This window comes from Melanotaenia boesemani, chromosome 20 (assembly GCF_017639745.1).
Source record: "Melanotaenia boesemani isolate fMelBoe1 chromosome 20, fMelBoe1.pri, whole genome shotgun sequence".
NCBI classification, from domain to species: Eukaryota; Metazoa; Chordata; class Actinopteri; order Atheriniformes; family Melanotaeniidae; genus Melanotaenia; species Melanotaenia boesemani.
The window spans coordinates 44,535-62,865 of record NC_055701.1 but is presented as its reverse complement, the minus strand read 5'-3'; the positions used below and the strand labels follow the sequence as shown (position 1 = coordinate 62,865).

The 18,331-nt window shown below is 43.7% G+C and overlaps 1 protein-coding gene across 3 annotated transcripts in view; it reads left to right on the top strand.

Moving 5' to 3' along the window:
- The window catches only part of LOC121631415 (isthmin-2-like), a 97,509-nt gene extending 85,599 nt beyond the window's left edge, over window positions 1–11,910 (top strand). Inside the window, exons 5-7 of one of the 3 annotated variants that reach the window (XM_041972315.1) lie at window positions 1,530–1,583; window positions 4,572–4,652; window positions 10,824–11,910. In XM_041972315.1, the coding sequence (XP_041828249.1) occupies window positions 1,530–1,583; window positions 4,572–4,652; window positions 10,824–11,341 (653 nt within the window). In that variant the 3' untranslated portion in view covers window positions 11,342–11,910. The remainder of the gene's footprint in view (window positions 1–1,529; window positions 1,584–4,571; window positions 4,653–10,823) is intronic. The other 2 variants (XM_041972316.1, XM_041972317.1) reach the window with 2 other exon arrangements.
- The last annotated feature ends 6,421 nt before the right edge of the window (window positions 11,911–18,331 follow it).

Below are 18,331 nucleotides of genomic sequence, written 5' to 3'. Positions count from 1 at the left end.
TTCAGCTAAATCTTCCAAGACCGAGCTTATTGTCTGTCCAGCCAATCCTTCTTTACCGCCACACTGTGTGCAGCATGACTCTATCACAAATGTGCCTACATCTTCTACCTGGAGTCTTGGTGTCATGGTAGACAACCAGCTGACCTTTAAGGACCATGTTGCCTCGGTTGCTTGATCTTGCCAATTTACTCTGCTCTGCTATTTGATAAATAAAGAATAGAAAAGAGTATTGGAGGGCTCATCACGTAGTCCATCAAAAGACCTGCTTGTCCATGAGGATTATATATATATATATATATATAATATCATCAGAGCTTGGTCCGCATTGCCAGCAGTAAATCAGAATCGTTTCCAGTGCGGGTTGGACTCCGCCAAGGCTGCCCTTTGTCACTGATTCTGTTCATAACTTTTTTGGACAGAATTTCTAGGTGCAGCCGAGGCGTTGAGGGGATCCGGTTCGGTGGCCTCAGGATTGGGTCTCTGCTCTTTGCAGATGATGTGGTTCTGTTGGCTTTGTCGGGCCGTGATCTTCAGCTTTCACTGGAGCGATTTGCAGCCGAGTGTGAAGCGGCTGGGATGAGAACCAGCACCTCCAAATCCGAGACCATGGTCCTCAGCCGGAAAAGGGTGGAGTGCTCTCTCCTGGTCTGCAGTAGGGTCCTACCCCAAGTGGAGGAGTTCACATATCTCGGGGTCTTGTTCACGAGGTGAAGAGGGAGCTGAGCCAAAAGGCAAAGCTCTCGATTTACCAGTTGATCTACGTTCCTACCCTCACCTATGGTCACGAGCTGTGGGTAGTGATCGAAAGAAAGGATTAGGGTTAGGGTTAATCCCCTAACCCGAATACAAGCGGCCAAAATTAGTTTTCTCCGCAGGGTTGCCGGGCTTTCTCTTAGAGATAGGGTGAGAAGCTCAGTGATCCAGGAGGGGCTCAGAGTAGAGTCGCTGCTCCTCCACATCAAGAGGAGCCAGATAAGGTGGCTCGGGCATCTGGTTAGGATGCCTCCTGGACGCCTCCCTGGTGAGGTGTTGCAGGCACGGCCCCCTTCTGGACGGACTACATCTCTCGGCTGGCCTGTGAACGCCTCAGGATCCCTCCGGATGAGCTGGTGAATATGGCTGGGGAGAGGGAAGTCTGGGTTTCCCTGCTTAGGTGGCTGCCCCTGCGACCCGACTCTGGACAAGGGGAAGAAAATGTATGTATGTATATATGTATATATATATATATAGTCATTATCATCTCCCGGACCTTCGCTCCAAAAGTTTTTCTCTAAGTGGACCTCTTTAAATTTTAGTTGAATACCCCTGACCTAGAGGATAAGGTTGCTAAACAACGTGACTCTTCGATCACCTTCTGTCTCAGTCTGAGGAAATGGAGGATGTTGTCAGGGAAAAAAACGAGTTGCAGGTCTGGATCTGCACATTTATTTCACCAACAGCTGGCAGCAATGTGGAGTGAATAAATAATAGTCACTGTGACCCTGAAAAGCTGAATATGAATGTAATCCATTACTTTCTCTGTCTTATAGATGTCGAGGTAACTAAATCCACACCTCTTCAGACGACAGCAACTACCAATTCCAGTATGTATGGAGAAATGTTTGTGTGTTCATGTTGTTTCTCTCCAGTCAACTGTCAGATTTTAATTCTCCTGAATGAAACCTAAACAGCTAGAAATGCTGGAGTAGTTTCTGTTTCTTCCAGGAGATATTACTGATGCAGTATCGGATGTTTCCCCTCTGGGCTCTAATATCCATGTGGAAAAATAACCAGAACAGTTTGAACATGGGACTAGATAGATAGACAGATACTTTATTGATCCAGAGGGAAATTCAAGCATCCAGTAGCATATACATACATCAAAGGTTAGTACTTGACATTAGGGGTTAGTACTTAAGCATACCTAGACTAATTTAAAATTAAATAGAGGCAACGGTAGATAAAGAAGACCATTATTATGGTCTATATACATATATACTGTACAGGTGATCAAGTATGTACATATGTTGACGGTGGTAGCCAAACAAGGTGCATGAGTGAAAAAGTGCAGGATGTGCAAAAACTGCTGAGACAGTGTTAACAGAATGGGATAAGAGCAAATGTGCTTCCAAATGAGAAAAAGGCACATGTCCATAAAAACTATTCAGACTATGGTAGTGGTTGTGACCCCTGCGCCCTCAGCGAGATGTTGTACAGCCGGATGGCCCGGGGTACGAAAGAGTTTTTGAGTCTGTTGGTGGAGCAGGTCAGGGACAGCAGTCTGGGGCTGAACACACTCCTCTGCCTGCTCAGAGTTCTGTGCAGAGGGTGAGAGGAGGAGTCCAGGATGGTCAGGATCTTGTCCAAGGTCCTCTTTTCTGCCACTGGACTCTTTGGTCTCAGTGGCAAAAAAGAGGACCTTAGAGGACTATAGGGATTGAAGGATTTTATGGTTGGATTTGACTCAATATCTCAGATATATCTAGTTGATGTGAAGCCTTATGGGTCGCCACTGTCAGCAGCTTATCACCTGACAGCTGTTCCTCCAGGATTTTTTGGAGGAACCTTTCTCCATGGACGACATCAGTAGTTAAACTGATTGTGAAACATTTACAGAGGTCAGATGGACATGGTCAGTGCCAAAGTGGCTAACTGGGAGGTCTGGGAGGATCCCCGGTATGCCGCATAACTCTTGGGCCGATGTGCCAGTCAAAAATACATGAATGAATGAATAAGTGGGTAAGTAAGAATGGGCCTACGCTTTGATGTTAGTAGTTATCTGACAAGACTGATCAGTAGTGATGTCTGGATCAATACTGAAATATCTATTACTCCTATACCAACATTTATATAACTAAACTTTCAGGATAGGGTTGGAACTACTTCTGCCTGCCATAGGCACATGTGAAACAAGACGTTGCATCGCAGCAGTGTGTGGTTCATTTACTGCAACACACTGATGACTGGAGATATTCCAGCTCCACAAATGGCAACAATGCACAGGTTGAGGTGGAAAGACCACAAACCTCCTGAAACATCTGAAAATCAAAACACAGAAACAGAGGTGATGAGGTTATGATGAAGTGAAATGAAGAGGACAGGAGGAGGACAGGTGCTGCTAGAGAGGATACAGGTGTTACTTTGGTGCTGCAGGTACTACCAGATATTTCTATCAGGTACTACCAGTTACTAACAGGTATTATCAGGTATTATCAGAAGGAGATTGATGACTGAAACAGCACCGAAATCCAAAAACAGTCAACATCCTGCCACTTTCACTACAATGGCAATTGCCAATTCAGTAGCGATAGATACCGTTCCTGTAGCAGTACTTGCCATTCTGTAGCTGCCATTCCTATATCAGTAGTTGTCGTTCTGTAGCAGTAGTTGTCGTTCTGTAGCAGAAGTTGCCATTCTGTAGCAGAAGTTGCCATTCCTAAAGCAGTAGTTGTCGTTCTGTAGCAGAAGTTGTCGTTCTGTAGCAGTAGTTGTCGTTCTGTAGCAGTAGTTGTCGTTCTGTAGCGGTAGTTGCCGTTCTGTAGCGGTAGTTGTCGTTCTGTAGCAGTAGTTGCCATTACTGTAGCAGTAGTTGTTCTGTAGCAGTAATTGCCATTCATGTAGCGGTACGTCCCGTTCTGTAGCTGCCGTTCCCATAGCGGTAGTTGCCATTCTGTAGCAGTAGTTTCCGTTCTGTAGCTGCTGTTCCTTTAGTGGTAGTTGCTGCTAGTAGCTGGTAGTTGTCATTCCTGTAGCAGTATTTGCTGTTCTGTAGCATCCGTTCTTGTAGTGGTGTAGTTGCTGTTTCTATAGCGGTAGTTGCCTTTCTGTAGTTGCTGTTTCTATAGCAGTAGCATCCGTTCATGTAGTGGAAGTTGCCGTTTCTATAGCGGTATTTGCTGTTCCTGTAGCAGTAGTTGCTGTTCCCCCAACAGTCTCAGTGGTTTATCACTGTGGGCTGGTCGCAGACTTTTCAACTAACTAATGGTTTTAAATATAGATATAATTACAAATGCTGTTTTTTTCATGAAATGCTTTGAATTTTCACAATGGTATGACTTTTTTTGTTTACATCATTTTCCACAAATATGTACATTCCATAGAAAAAAGTCTGTCTGCAACAGATTTATGTTTTTCTTCATTTTTAAAACCTAAACATAGAAATAAAAGTGTGGTTCTCCAAATGACAAAAATTCCCTATAGTGGATATTTATCAGAAATTACAAGTTGTCTTTTTTACAAAAGGTTTTTTCAAGTTTTATATCGCTATGACCATGATTCACTGAACCAGACACAGAAAAAGGCCCAATTTATGCGTCACGTTTGTAAAATATAGTCAGAAAATGTCTCACCTTTGCTGTCTTGCTTCAAAACTTCTATCCACCAGGATAAAATCACATTTATTTAAAAAAAAAAAAAAAAGCTATGTTTCTCATTTTGTTTTGGGAGGAGTTTTCCATCCATAAATCACAATTTTCTGCCCATCTGCATGGGTTTTGATGGACAAAGAGAAACGTCAGTTCTTTTTCTTCTTAAGTTCCCAACAGAAAACGTGTCTTCATGCTAATAAAGCCGCTCTCTCTCGATTCCATCAGACGCAGCGCTGCAGCAGGACCAACCATGGAGGAAGAGCCCTGGATGCAGCCTCTGCATGAGGTTCCTCTGGTTCAGAGCCAGTGAGCAGATGCTTGTTGAGCATAATTAAAATTCCAGAGATTTATTACAGTATTAAAAAGATTTGGCTGTGGAGATTGCTTTTGTCATTGGGTTAAACTTTTATATAATGAATCTTATGCTGAAATATTAACAAATGGAGTTATATTTAAACCATTTAAGATCAAACAGGGATGCAGGCAGGGGTGCCCTTTGTCCCCATCCATCCATCCATTTTCTGCTGCTTATCCGGAGTCAGGTCGCGGGGCAGCTGCCTAAACCTAAAACTAGACTTCCATCTCCCTGGCCACATTTACCAGCTCATCCGGAGGGATCCTGAGGCGTTCCCAGGCCAGCTGAGAGATGTAGTCCGTCCAGCCTGTCCTGGGTCTTCCCCGGGGCCTCTTTCTGGTGGGACGTGCCCGGAACATCTCACCAGGGAGGCGCCCTTTATCTCCCTTACTGTTTATTCTAGCATTGAACCATTCACCATCGCAGTGGGGTCTCATAAAATCACAACTGCTTTATCAGTACGCCAACAGGAACACAGAATTGCTTTATTTGCTGATGATGTTATTATTTTTTTGGAAAAACTGAAAAAATCTATTCCAGTCTTGTTAGAGCTAATAAATACATTTGGAAGGATATCAGGATATAAAGTAAATACAAATAAATCATTATTGTTACTTAATTCAGAAGAAAGAAAACCGTCCCAGAAACCCTTTCCAATTTAAAAAAGTAATTTTTTTTACATATCTGGGGATTAGGATAGTACCATGTGTAAAGGACATTGTTGGGGTTAATTACACCCCCATGGTAGGCTCAATTACTTGCAAGGCCAGAGAGCTGCATTTATCTGAAATGATTAAGAAGAATGCCAACAATTCTGTCTGTCCGCTAACCCAAACCCTAAGCCCGGAACTCCTTTCCCCTGAGAAATGCAACCAGTTTGCCAACTTTTTAGCCAAAAACTTATAACAATTTGGTAAAATATTGATTCCACACAGTTTAACAAGAAAACTACTGTGTCTAAAACCCAGAAAATAATTAGGATGTTATGTCGCAATTTAAAATTATTGATTTATAAATCCTACAAGACATAGTTTGGCATTTGTAATCAACATCATTAACTCTGGACATGATCCCATCCCACTTTCAAACCAGTTTTTACCTCAACAGAAAGTGGTCTCCTACTGATAGTCAACAGCTCGATGGCATCAGGCTCTAAATATGGCTACCATTAAGCCCCTCCCCTAGACACCTCTATAATGAACACCTGTAGACTGGTCTCTGACCTCTCTTTTATTTCCAAGATTACTGAGAAAGTTGTGTTTCACCAACTTTATGACTTTTTAAGTAAAGGTGGAAATCTTGATAAATTTCAGTCTGGCTTCCAACCTCATCACAGCCCTGAACCAGCTCTGGTCACAGTGGTAAAGGACTGGTTCTGGTTTAGTATAAGTCCTGGTTCTGGTCCAGTATCAGTCTTGGATCTAGGCTACTATCAGTCCTGGTTCGAGTCCTGTATCAGTCCTGGTTCTGGTCTAGTATCAGTCCTGGTTCTGGTCTAGTACCAGTCATGGTTCTGGGCTAGTATCAGTCCTGGTTCTGGTCTAGTGTCAGTCCTGGTTCTGGTCTAGTATCAGTCCTGGGTCTGCTAGATCTCAGTGCTGCGTTTGATACTGTAGATCACAGAATCCTGTTTTCAGGCTGGAAAACTGGGTTGGACTTTCTGGAGTGGTCCTTAACTGGTCCAGTTCCTATTTAGAAGGCCTGAGTTATTTAGTTCCGATCGGCAGCTATGAATCCGGGCGAGTGGCCATGACTTGTAGAGTCCCCAGACTTACTATGTCAGAGTCTGGAGCAAGTAAACACCTGGATGAGGGAGAATTTTCTACAATTAAATGAAGACAAAACTGAGATTATTCTGTTTGGTAGCAAAGAGAAGAGGGTCAGCATTGGTAAACACCTGGAGACTCGGGCTCTTAAAACCACCAACCAAGTTGGTAACCTTGGAGTGTTGATAGACTCAGACCTGACTTTCAGCAGCCACATCAAAGCTTCACTAAGAAGCTTTTTACCAGCTCAGAAACATCAACAGAATTAAAAGTCTAGTCTCCCAGAAAGACCAAGAGAAACTCATCCATGCATTCATCTCCAGTAGGCTGGATTACTGTAATGGTCTTTTAACAGGACTTCCCAGTAAGATCACTTAACATCTGCAGCTCATTCAAAACGCTGCTGCTGGAGTTTTAACCAGGACTAAGAGATCTGAACACATAGCACGAATTTTCAAATCTTTACACTGGTTTCCAGTTTACACTGGTTTCCAGTCGGTCCCAGAATAGATTTTAAACCCTTCTGATTGTTTACATCCCAGAATGGTTTAGGCCCAGAATCCATCTAATACATTTAGAGTATATAAACCTAGCAAAGCTCTGAGATCCAAGGACTCTGGTAAATTAGTCCAGGCCAGAGTCCAGACCAGAGTCCAGACTAAACATGGAGAAGCAGCATTTAGCTGTTATGCTGCAATCAAGTGGAACAAACTGCCAGTGGAGACTAAACTTTCACCAAATGCAGAAACTTTGAAATCCAGGTTAAAAATATTTGTTTTTTCATGTCTATGTATGAAACCTACATGGTAACTTTTTAATTGTTGCTGCCTTTTACTGTTTCTTAATATCTGTAATGCTTTTGTTTTATTACTTTACTTTGAATCGTCCTGTACATGAAATGAGCTGTACAAATAAACTGCCTTGCCTGCCATTCATCAGCTCAGCCATCAAACCACATCAGCGTTTTAAAAGCATCAACATCAGTTCCTCGTTAGTGGCTTGGTGGGAATTTCTAAAAATAACCAAGTCTTCACTTTTTCCATGTAAGCTGCACCCCTCTGGAACAACCCTGACATCTTGCAAAAGAAAAAGCTGATTAACTTCACTCAATGTAAAAATAAAGGAATAAAACAGAACATATAATAGAAAATGGGAACAACTTCTCATTTAATATTGTCACTTCACAATATGGAATCAGCAGCACTAAATTTCTAAAATATCACCAGTTTAAATCTATTATATGTAAAAAATATACCATTAATCAATTAAACTAGCAGCTACCTATTAGGGTGGCAGAATCCATGAATCTCAATGCAACAAAGCTTGTATAAAAATTAGTGCTGGGCACGTTAATGCGTTAATCGCGCGTTAACGCAACACTTAATTAATGGCGTAATATTTTCTTTTTTTTTTTTTGCTGGCCGCTGGCTTTGATGACAGAAACATGGCGTCCATGTCTCCTTCCCTGCTGCAGCGGTGCGTCTGACGTGATCGGGAGAGAGTGGGTTTATTAAAATAAAGAGATGTTTTCTGTCTGGAACAGGAAGAAGAAAAAAAGAACCGACGTTTCTCTTTGTCAAAATACATACAGATGGACAGAACATCGTAATTTTTGGACGGGAAACTTTTTTTTTTTTTTTATGTGTTTTTAATTTATGCAAGACAGCAAAGATAAGACATGCTTTCTGACTTTTACAAACGTGAAGCATAAATCGGGTCGTCTTCTACCTCTGGTTCGGTGAATCTTGGTCGTAGCGAGATGAAACTTCCAGCTGTGGAATCTGTGAGATGTGAGTTTTCAGTACAGGAGTCATTTGTTCGTGTTCATGCCGTGGGGTGGACACGGGGAGACATAATTTGTGTTTACATATTTTCCAGACTTTGTGTAGCTGCTCTTTAAATAATTTGTTGTCTTAACTGTGTTTGTTGGTGATAGAAATGGTTTTACTGAGCTGGTAGCTGAGATTCTGGACTTTATGTGGATACCACACATGTTTATAGTTACATCTACAGACCTGACGCTACACCCGGAAACGAGATGTTAACCCCTTAACTCCCGGTAGCGGAGGCTGAAAATTAAAGTTTAGAGAAATAATAGGCCAGAAACCTGGATAATGAAACACTGACAGTGCATGGATGGAAGTTATTGTGCATATTGTGAATATTTCTCTCTCCTCACCATCTAGAAGCTGTGAGATTCTAATCCTGCTTTCTGTCTGTTCACCTGATGCTGATATTCATCACATATTGTTCCTTCTGTGTTTAGAAGGAAGCAGCTTCACAGCTTTAAATTCATCCTGCTGACTTTTTACCTTTTAGTTAGTAAATCCTGAACATTTCATCCTTCTTTCTCATAAATATTTGATTTTACAAATATATATATGAAGAAATATTTTATCTGAAAATTGCTGCTAAACCTGTGTATGTGTTTAGTGCAGGGGTCTGCAACCTTTCCAATCCAAAGAGCCATTTTTCCCTCAGCCAGCTAAATAAAACCACTTTAGAGACGCAAATGCTACGAGACTTTTCAAAAAGGCAAGTTAATGTATGTTTTTAATGAAGAGCCACCATAGGATATGTTATTTTTGAAGAACCACATTTTTATTTCCATTTTTAAGGTTTTAAAATAAAGAAAAACATAAAACCTTTATTAAAAAAAAGAGGATAGACAGACTTTCTGCTAAGGAAAGTAGATATTTGTGCAAAAAAATGATGTAAAAGAAAGGTAAAAAAAGTCCATGGTTTCCAACCTAATGACAAGAAAAAAAAAAAAATTTTAACCACGTATTTAGAGGCATTGTGGAAGGTCCAGAGAGACACTTGCAGCTCCAGAGTTGCAGGTTGGAGACCCCTGATGTATGTTTGTAAACCAAAACTTACTGCATTTTCTTTTTCTAGCTGTAGGCCTTTTTTTTAAAGGAAAGAGACATTTTGCCCTTAACGATTGCGATCGTGATTAATCGCAGCATGTCATGCGATTAATCGCGATTAAAAATTTTAATCGTTGCCCAGCACTAATAAAAATATATAGACTATTATCTAAACTGGAAGACTCAATCTGTCTTCCAACTTCAACTAACCCTATTTTTAATATTTGACTTGCAAGGAAAGACTGTTTTAAAGGATGGACAATCAGTAAGCTGCCTTTGTTCCTTTTGATTTGAGAGCAGTCTTATGTCTGTGTGTTGTCGGAAGCATTTTGAAAATTCAGTAAAGATAATGTTGGAAAAAAATGAACATCAAGCTCTCAGAATATAATGTTTAAAAAAATTCCAGAGATGATGAGGAGAGGGCTGTGTTGCTGCATCTGTTGCCTGGAGACCGTCCCTGGCCTCCACTCCGTCTGCTGATGGTCTGACTGGTTCTGTCCAGTTTCAGCTGCTTTTTCAAACATTTGAAATAATGGATTAAATTTATCTAAGGCACCCAAAGCTCCTTACATTGTATCCATTATTAAGTCACTCCTCTTTCATACCTGGTGATGATAGCTACATATTTAGCCACAGCTGCACTGAGACGTAGATGTGGCAGCCAATCCACGTATGCGGCCTCTCCAACCATCACCGCACATCCATCCACATTCATACACCAGCGATGCCGATACTGGAGTCATGAAGAGTGTTGTGTCTTGCCCAAGGACACAATGACATGACTGGGGTAGTGGGAATCAAATCGCCAACCATTCGATTATTGGATAACCCGCTCTACTGCCTGAGCCACTGCTGCCCCACAGGCTCAGGTGGTTAGTTTTTATTTAGTCGATTTTTAACTGAAGCTATAAATAAATCACTTCATAAACTACAGCTTCTTCAGAACTCTGCTGCCCGGATTATCACTTGCACACCTTCTTTTCAACACATCACACCGGTTCTCAAACAACTTCACTGGCTCCCAATAAAATTCAGAATCAACTACAAGATCCTGCTTTTCACCTTCAAATGTCTCCATAATCTGGCCCCTCCATATCTGTCTGACCTACTCCATATAGCTACTCCCTCCCGCACTCTCAGATCATCTTCCTCCATTCACCTTTCTGTGCCCCGTGCCCGTCTCAACACGCTCCCACCTGAACTCCGTAACATCGACTCACTTCCATCATTCAAATCACAACTTAAAACTCATCTGTTTAAACTGGCCTTCTCACCTTAATGTTTTTAACTGTCTGCTGCATGATGTTTGTTTTGATGTTTTGTTTTATGTTTTAACTGATTTTAATTGTCTTTTGTGAGGTGACCTTGGGTCTTGAAAGGCGCCTTGAAATAAAATTTATTATTATTATTATTATGAAGCTCTAAACTCACACTGATGCATGAATAACGTTAATTAACATGAACTTTTTCTGTTCTTCCAATCCAGATGTGGACAGCTGTGAGAAGTGGCTGAGCTGTAAGAATGACTTCCTTCAGACGTACCTGCAGCAGGTGCTCACCGAGCTGCCCAGCTGCCCTTGTTACTACCCCTCCGAGGTTGTGTACAGCACTGTCAACATCCAGGACACCGGACTTAGGAAAACCTACCGCTGGAAAGATGCAAGCGGACCCAAAGAACGTCTGGACATTTATAAACCATCTGCAAGGTTCTGCATCCGTTCCATGCTGTCATACGACAGCTCCACGCTGGCGGCGCAGCACTGTTGCTACGACAACCAGATGAAGCTGATAACGCGTGGGAAAGGGGCGGGAGCACCGAATTTCATCAGCACAGAATTCTCCCCAGAGCTCCATTACAAGGTGGACGTCCTGCCCTGGATCCTGTGCAAAGGAGACTGGAGCAGGTTTCATTCGGTCCGGCCACCGAACAACCGGCTGGACTGCGAGGAGAACCCTCCAGAATCTGAGTTTCAAATGCAGCTCAAAGAGGCCAAAGAGTACTGACTCTGGATGTAGGCTGTGATGGTGTCTTAGGTCCAGGGGACGTTTCATGTCCTCCTGCATCCATTTGGTCTGAAAGACTGGGACACTTAACTTTCTGAGTGATGAATAATGGAGGACACTGAGGACAAAGACAATATGGAGGGCGTGGAAGACAATGAGGATGAGGAGGACAAAGCATAATTGGTGGAGTTTCTTCTGTTCCAATGCAGAGAAAAAAGAGGCGTAAAGAAAAGTCGCTTTTATGCTACAGGGTGAATAGGGGGGCAAATTTATTGGCCCGTGAACTTTTTATTTTGATCCTTAATGAGAGAAATTCCTGTTTTGCTACTAATTCAAGGCAACTTATTTGTACATCACATATCATGTACAAGACAATTCAAAGTCCTTCACAGAAAACATTAAAGCATCACAGAGGGGAGGAGGAACACAAGCATTAAATACAAACTTTGAAAGAAATAAAAGGAATAAAATAAAAACAAAGAAAAAAATCTAAAATAAAACAGTTAAAATAGAAATAAAGTTCCAGTGTGGGGAATTAACAGCTGTTCTAATAAAAGGCAGCAAATAGAAAAGTTTTAAACCTGATGTAAAACTGCTGAGTCAGCAGACCTGCAGTTTTCTGGGTTCCACATGTGAGGAGCATAAGAGCTGAATGGTGCCTCTCCACGTTTAGTTCTGACTCTGGGAACAAAGTAGACATGACCCTAATGACCTGAGGAATCTGGTTGCTTCTTAACCAACCAGAAGATCCTGAATGGATTCTGGTCCTAAACTGTTCAGGTCTCTCTAAACTAACAGCAGGAAGCCAGTGTAAAGATCTGAGGACTGGAGTTCTAGGATCTACATTCCTGGTCTTAGTGAGGACTGGAGCAGGAGCGTTCTGGACTAACTGCAGGTGTCTGATGGACTTTTTAGGGAGACCTGTGAGGACAGCATTACAGTAGTCCAGTCTACTAAAGATAAATGCACGGACCAGTTTTTTTTTTCTCCCCCAATTCCTGCTTAGACACCAGTCCTTTTAATTGTAGAGAAGAAAAATACTAACAAACTTTCCAGAAGCCTGGCTCTGTGTTGGGGAATTATATTTTACATATATTTGATATTTTTAGCCTAACGTAACAGAAAATGTAGATGCCTTCGCTTAGTGCAGATTGTGATGGTGACCATTTTTAACCTGGATGCTTCAAGTTTCATACAAGTCTTGGTTAATAGCTGGTGTCTGAAGACCAGTTTCTGATATGTATTTATAAATCTGTACATGTTTCCAGGAGCGGCTTCTGGTTTCTGGCAGCATGTTTCCACACAGCTGACAACTATCATCTCATTACTGACTCAGCATACTCCGGTCCGAGCGCCAGCCTCTGCCAGATTGGTGCTTTTGTTTGGTGGTTAATCTGGTCTCTGCAGCATTTTCTATCCCTTTGATGTGTTCTGTAGGAAACTTACTCATGTTGTTCCAGAAGTTCTCCTGCAGACTCGCTGCTCCAGCGGCTTCCTGCCTGTCAACCTACCATCCTCAATAAACTGTTTTTCCTGCAAGGCTGCTCGTCTGCTCCTGCATCCTCTTGACTTCCCCTATGACAACTGTGGGTCGACGTTGATCACGAGGCATCTCTTCTTAAGGAAGAGAGGGTACCACTTTCAAATCCGTATATGAAGGTGTAATTATCATAGGTGCACAATCCATATTTAAAACATATCTGCCTAACAAAAAAAATGTGTGGAGCTATAACTTCAGTAACATCCTCTACAAGAAAGTAAATTTAGTTATACTTTTTTTCACTCACACATACACACACACACATATAGTGTTGGGGTAGTTACTCTAAAAAATTAATTAGTTGGTAGTTACTTGTTACTTCTGTAAATTGTAATAAAATTCCTTTACTTGTTACTGCATTTGAAAAGTAACGCCACTAATTACTTTACCATTTCTTAATTCAGTGTGTAGACATGGACAAATATCACTGCCTGTCTGCATAGTGTTTACTGTTTATTGTAAAAAAAAATGGCTTTAAAACTACAAGAACAACATCCCTGTCAGTGGGAAGAAATGGGCACACTTGTCTCATAATCATTTTATCTAGTATTTTTCTAAATCTGGGCGATTCAGTAGTCGACAGGGGGAGCATGTCTCCTACAATGAACCTGCAACTAGCTTGTTCATTTCTGTCTTACTGGCAGCTGCACTCCAGGAAATGTTGAAAAAAGCTCAGCTTGTTTAGGCGGGTCGGCTGCTGAAGGACTGCTTCCACTGACTGGCGAGCAGGATCTTTTCCCACAAGTTTGGACTGAAACTGGACTGTACTAAAAATAATGGAAATATCGGCACTGACCAAAAGCCCGTATCTCCGACTCTCCAGCTTCATTTTTCTTTCTCTTTAGTTGGTGCACAATCAGCTATGTCACGCAAATCGATCTCTATGGCAACATGCCCAGGCAAGCACACACACACACACCGATATTTTAAGTGTAATGCATTTGTGGTGGGAAAGACTTCCACCCTTTCCCTCCAATTTGCATTCAACAGGTGCAACCCATCTGGTTAATTGCAGAGCAGATCAGGCAGCTTTGTAGCTGGCTGGGTGTCTGCTTCTCAGTGTGTGGATTCTTCCCTTCCCTGGAAGACTACCTCATGGTAAGCTGTACCACACACTATCAAAATTCTATTGCGATGTCCTGGGGTTGTGTGGTGTGGAACACAGGACCTTCTTTCAGCTGACCCTCTGGGTGCCTGGGGGTCCCTGGGAGGCAGCAGCTCGCTGCAGCTGGTCCTGCTTACTCTCCTGGGGGGCACTGGGGCACGGGGGGCCGTAACGACCTGGCAGAATGTGGAAGGCAGCAGCTCGCTGTGGCTGGACGGAGGTGCTGGAGGAGGTCATAACTGAATACGATAACACTGGTTAATAACATTCTTCCTTCACCAAGTGCACATTTCCAGTCCCCCCACCTCTTTTTTAAATAAGGCAACAAGGCTTTTAGCTCAAATTCTCACCATTAATCTAGCTGCTTTTTGCAGCCAACTTTCTAAATTGCATACATAGTAGCACCTGCTAAATCTTATGCCTTGCCCTGTATTTTATTCCTAACCCTAACCCTAGCCCTTACATAAATTCAACCAGTACTCGGACATCTCAATTAAATTGGAATTCATGTCAGACTTCCACCTTATGGATTATAAAATGATGAACACAATTTTTGGAACATCACAAATTCATTTTTAAAAAGAAAGAGATTAAAAATCCACAAAATCCATTTAAAATTACATGAAAATCTGGTTTAAAACGGTCAAAATTGATTTCTATAGAGGTGATAAAAAACATTCAATTAGCAAAAAAAAAATAATTACAACATTATCAACATTATTGGCTTTAAAAAGTAAGGTTGGGTTAAAAACCGTTTTAAAAACTACTTAACTGTTTAAAAATTATTAAACCAAATTGGGGATTAAAATAATTAATCAGAAAGACAAATTGAGCCTCCACCAAAAGGCTCTATGAACTGCAGGTGGGCGGGGCTACCATATAAAAGCAGCTGCCCTGCTGCATTTCTCCTCATTCTTTCTCAGACTCTCTGAGAGGCAACATCTCCCCCAGAACACTGCAACTCACCACAAGCATCTTTTGTACTCACTGTGCCTAGACCTGAAGAAGATCCGATTAGGATCGAAACGTCACTGGCAGGCACACATATTCATTTATTTATTTATTTTAATACCTGAATAAGGTAATAGAGCTCAAGTTTTTTGCCTTTTTTTTCGGGAAAAGCCCAGCCTGGCCCTTCACGTGGTCAGGTTCGCTTTTACCAGTTGGGATGGTTTTTCGGGGACGTGAGAGCCCAATTTTTCCAAGGCCATAGAACCCAAGTTCGGGACAGTTAGTTCGGGACACTTCTGAAGGCCAATTGGGGATCAGGACGTGCTTGGTGGTGACTGGCCCCTCCCTAGGCTCGGAGCCAGTTTCATGCCGAGTGCACTACTCCTACCACCTTGTTGGTGGTGGGAGCCCTTTCCTCTTCTCCTAACCCCCCCGGGAGTACTCCTCCTGGTTTAGACAAATGGTAGCCTGGCCAAAGGTTGCCGCTGTCTTGTGCTCATCGAACTGTAAAATAAAATATTTCATTAGATTAAATTGGTTGTCAACTGTAGTAAATAAAAGTTAAAGTGAATTCAACAAAGAGAGACTGAACTGATTTTTATATTTACAGGATACTCACCATAACCTGGAACGTTTGGCCATTGTCCCAGTCTTTGGCATTCCTCATGCTGTTTTTTTTAATGCGGGTGAAAACCACAGATCGATGGCCAGTGAAAATAGCAAGATATCCCATTAGGTAACCCATTAGGATTTCATGCTTCTCTTTAAAGGATTGCTTTGTGAGCTTGTCTGCAAAGTTTAATAAAAACATAGTTTGACGCTCACAGATTGAAACATTGAGATTGTTAGACAAATATGACAGTTTAGTGGTTGGTATTAGGAGGTGGAGACCTACAAATGTAGGTCCTTTGGTTGAGGTGTGTCAATGATTCTAACTTCTGTTTTGCCACTTAAAAAGGGTAGGGAGAGAGAAAATGTTTAGGGTCAAGCAGCTGAAGGCCGAAGGCCGAAGGCCTGAGGGCTAGGGTTAGAACATCAAGGTTTTGGACTCGGCCATCCCGAAGGGATGGCGGAGTCAATGCACACTCCATCACAGTACGCCCCATCCAGGGCCCGGGCAGCCCCCACATCCGCTCCCACTCCTCTGTAGAACATGGATATAAATATTATATATATATAATAGTAATGGTAGTGGTTAATGCCAATATATAATAATAATCATCATCATAATAATAGTTGGGGATATACATTAATAGTGATAGGTCCCCTTGTATAGGGTTTCTACTGGTTAGGGTTAGGTAAATGGCCAGGGCCAGGTATAAAAGTGGGTTAGGGTTAGGGTTAGGGGGTTAGGGGGGTTAGGGTTAGGGGGCGCTTAATACAGTAGATATAAATCTGGAATCATCCATATTCATATCTATAGAATTGAATCTGGACTCTGTAGATATAAATCTGGAATTTTTTTCCGTATTCATATCTATAAAACTAAATCTGGGTTTTTCCCCTGCTATGATTTTTTTCGGACACTAGATGGCGGCAGACACCAAGGAATGAGAGCTTGGGAATAAAAGATAATATGGGGGTTTTTTGGGGTACCGGGGTGCTATTTTCACGGGGTTTTTTTTTGGGCTGTACTTATGTGGCCCCCCAGAATCCACTCAGTGAAGAAACGGACCCCGAGAGACACCGGGGGCCCCTGGGGGCCCCGGGGGCCCCTAGCGAACAAATGATCGGTGGTTAGTGCCCTTCGCGGTGTGGGCCCTCGAAGGGCCCCCACCTGAGGTCCGGAATGTGAAAAAATTTTTCAGCTAGGTCCTACGGCTTTCGCGCCAGGGGTCGCCAAAGGTGGCCAAAATGGCGACTTTGCAGGGCCGTAGCTCGGCGCAGGAGGGGACATTTTGGATGCGGACAGCGGCGTTGGGCATTGCTTGGGGCCCCCTCGAGGGGCCTCCAAGAGAGAGCGGGTTGGCAGGACCCGGGACAATTTTTGTTTCTCACCTCTGGACCTCAGTACAGCCATCACTAGAAAGTACGCCTGACAAGGTGTATGGTGGCCCCAAACGGGTGTGAGTTTGGCGACACTCACCGTTGGTCGGGGGATTCTGAGAGGGCCCCAAGAGGTTGTGGAGAATATCCAAAAACGGGGGCCCCACAGGCCTTTGTTCGGCAGCTAGGGGGCGCCAACCTTTTGCCAGAGCGCAAACTTGCAGGCCCCATAGCTCGGTGGGGGAGTGGAGTTTTTGGACGGGGCGAGTGATGTCGGACAGTGGGCGAGGGGCCCTCCGAGGCCCCGGCCTTGGCCGGGGCCTCGGGGGGCCCGGGGCCGAGATGGCGACCCTAAAATTAGGGTCGGCAAACCACCAGCGGAGGGGCGTGGGGTCCCCGGGGCCCCGTGTGATGGTAGTGCCCCCTGAGGGGGTCTAGAATGCACAGGAACGGGGGCCCCGCGGACCTCGAGCCGGGCGGCAGGGGGCGCCGAATCTGTCCAGAGCCCACCTTTAGGGGGGCCGTGGCATGGTGCAAGAGGGCAATCGGGGTCCACGGTCAATGACTTTGGGCTGGAGGTGCCCCCACGTGAAGACCTGTGGGGAAAGGGTCCCGTCCTGGGAGGGAGCGAGTGGGTCTCAGTCCATGCGTGGCGAGAAGACTTCAGAAGAGTCAAATGTTGTTGAGTGGGTTCCAGATTTGATTCTATGTGAATGGGGTGCTAGATAGATACGAATCTGGACGCGGAGTTAGGGCTTAGGTCATCAGCGTGGCTCACTCCCAAAATCCACTCGACTGGCTTGGCAGAGAGGGTGGGGGATGGGCGCTGTGTTCCAGATTTGTATCTTTATGAATGGGGCGCTAGATAGATACGAATCTGGAAGCGGAGTTAGGGCTTCGGGCATCGGTGGGACTCACTCCCAAAGTCCACGCGACTGGCTCGGCGGCCAGGTTGGGGGATGGGCGATGTCTTCCAGATTTGAATCTGTATGAATGGGGCGCTAGATAGATACGAATCTGGGCGCAGAGTTAGGGGCCGGGGGGATGGGCAATGGCTCAGGCACCCTCCCACGCCACCCCATTGGTCCACGTTGTGTTGCGCTGAAACCCAATGGGGTGACCGGTTTGACCTCCGACCAGCAGGTGGCGCATCCGAGTAAGCTCTCTGCAGGCAGGTGGGCTCGCATCCTGGTGCAAGCAAACACTTCCTCTGTCACTCAGCCGAGCACATGTTCAGTTACCGGCAGCAAGCCAGGCAACAGGTCCGAATCCGCAGAAGACGCAGACCACGCCGCGCCGTTAGAATTCGCGCCACTGACTTCGAGCCTGTTGTGGACGCCGTGCCAGGTGAGTTATTGTCCTGTTTCCATGTTTCATGTATTTTTGAGTGCTACCTCGCTACTTTGCT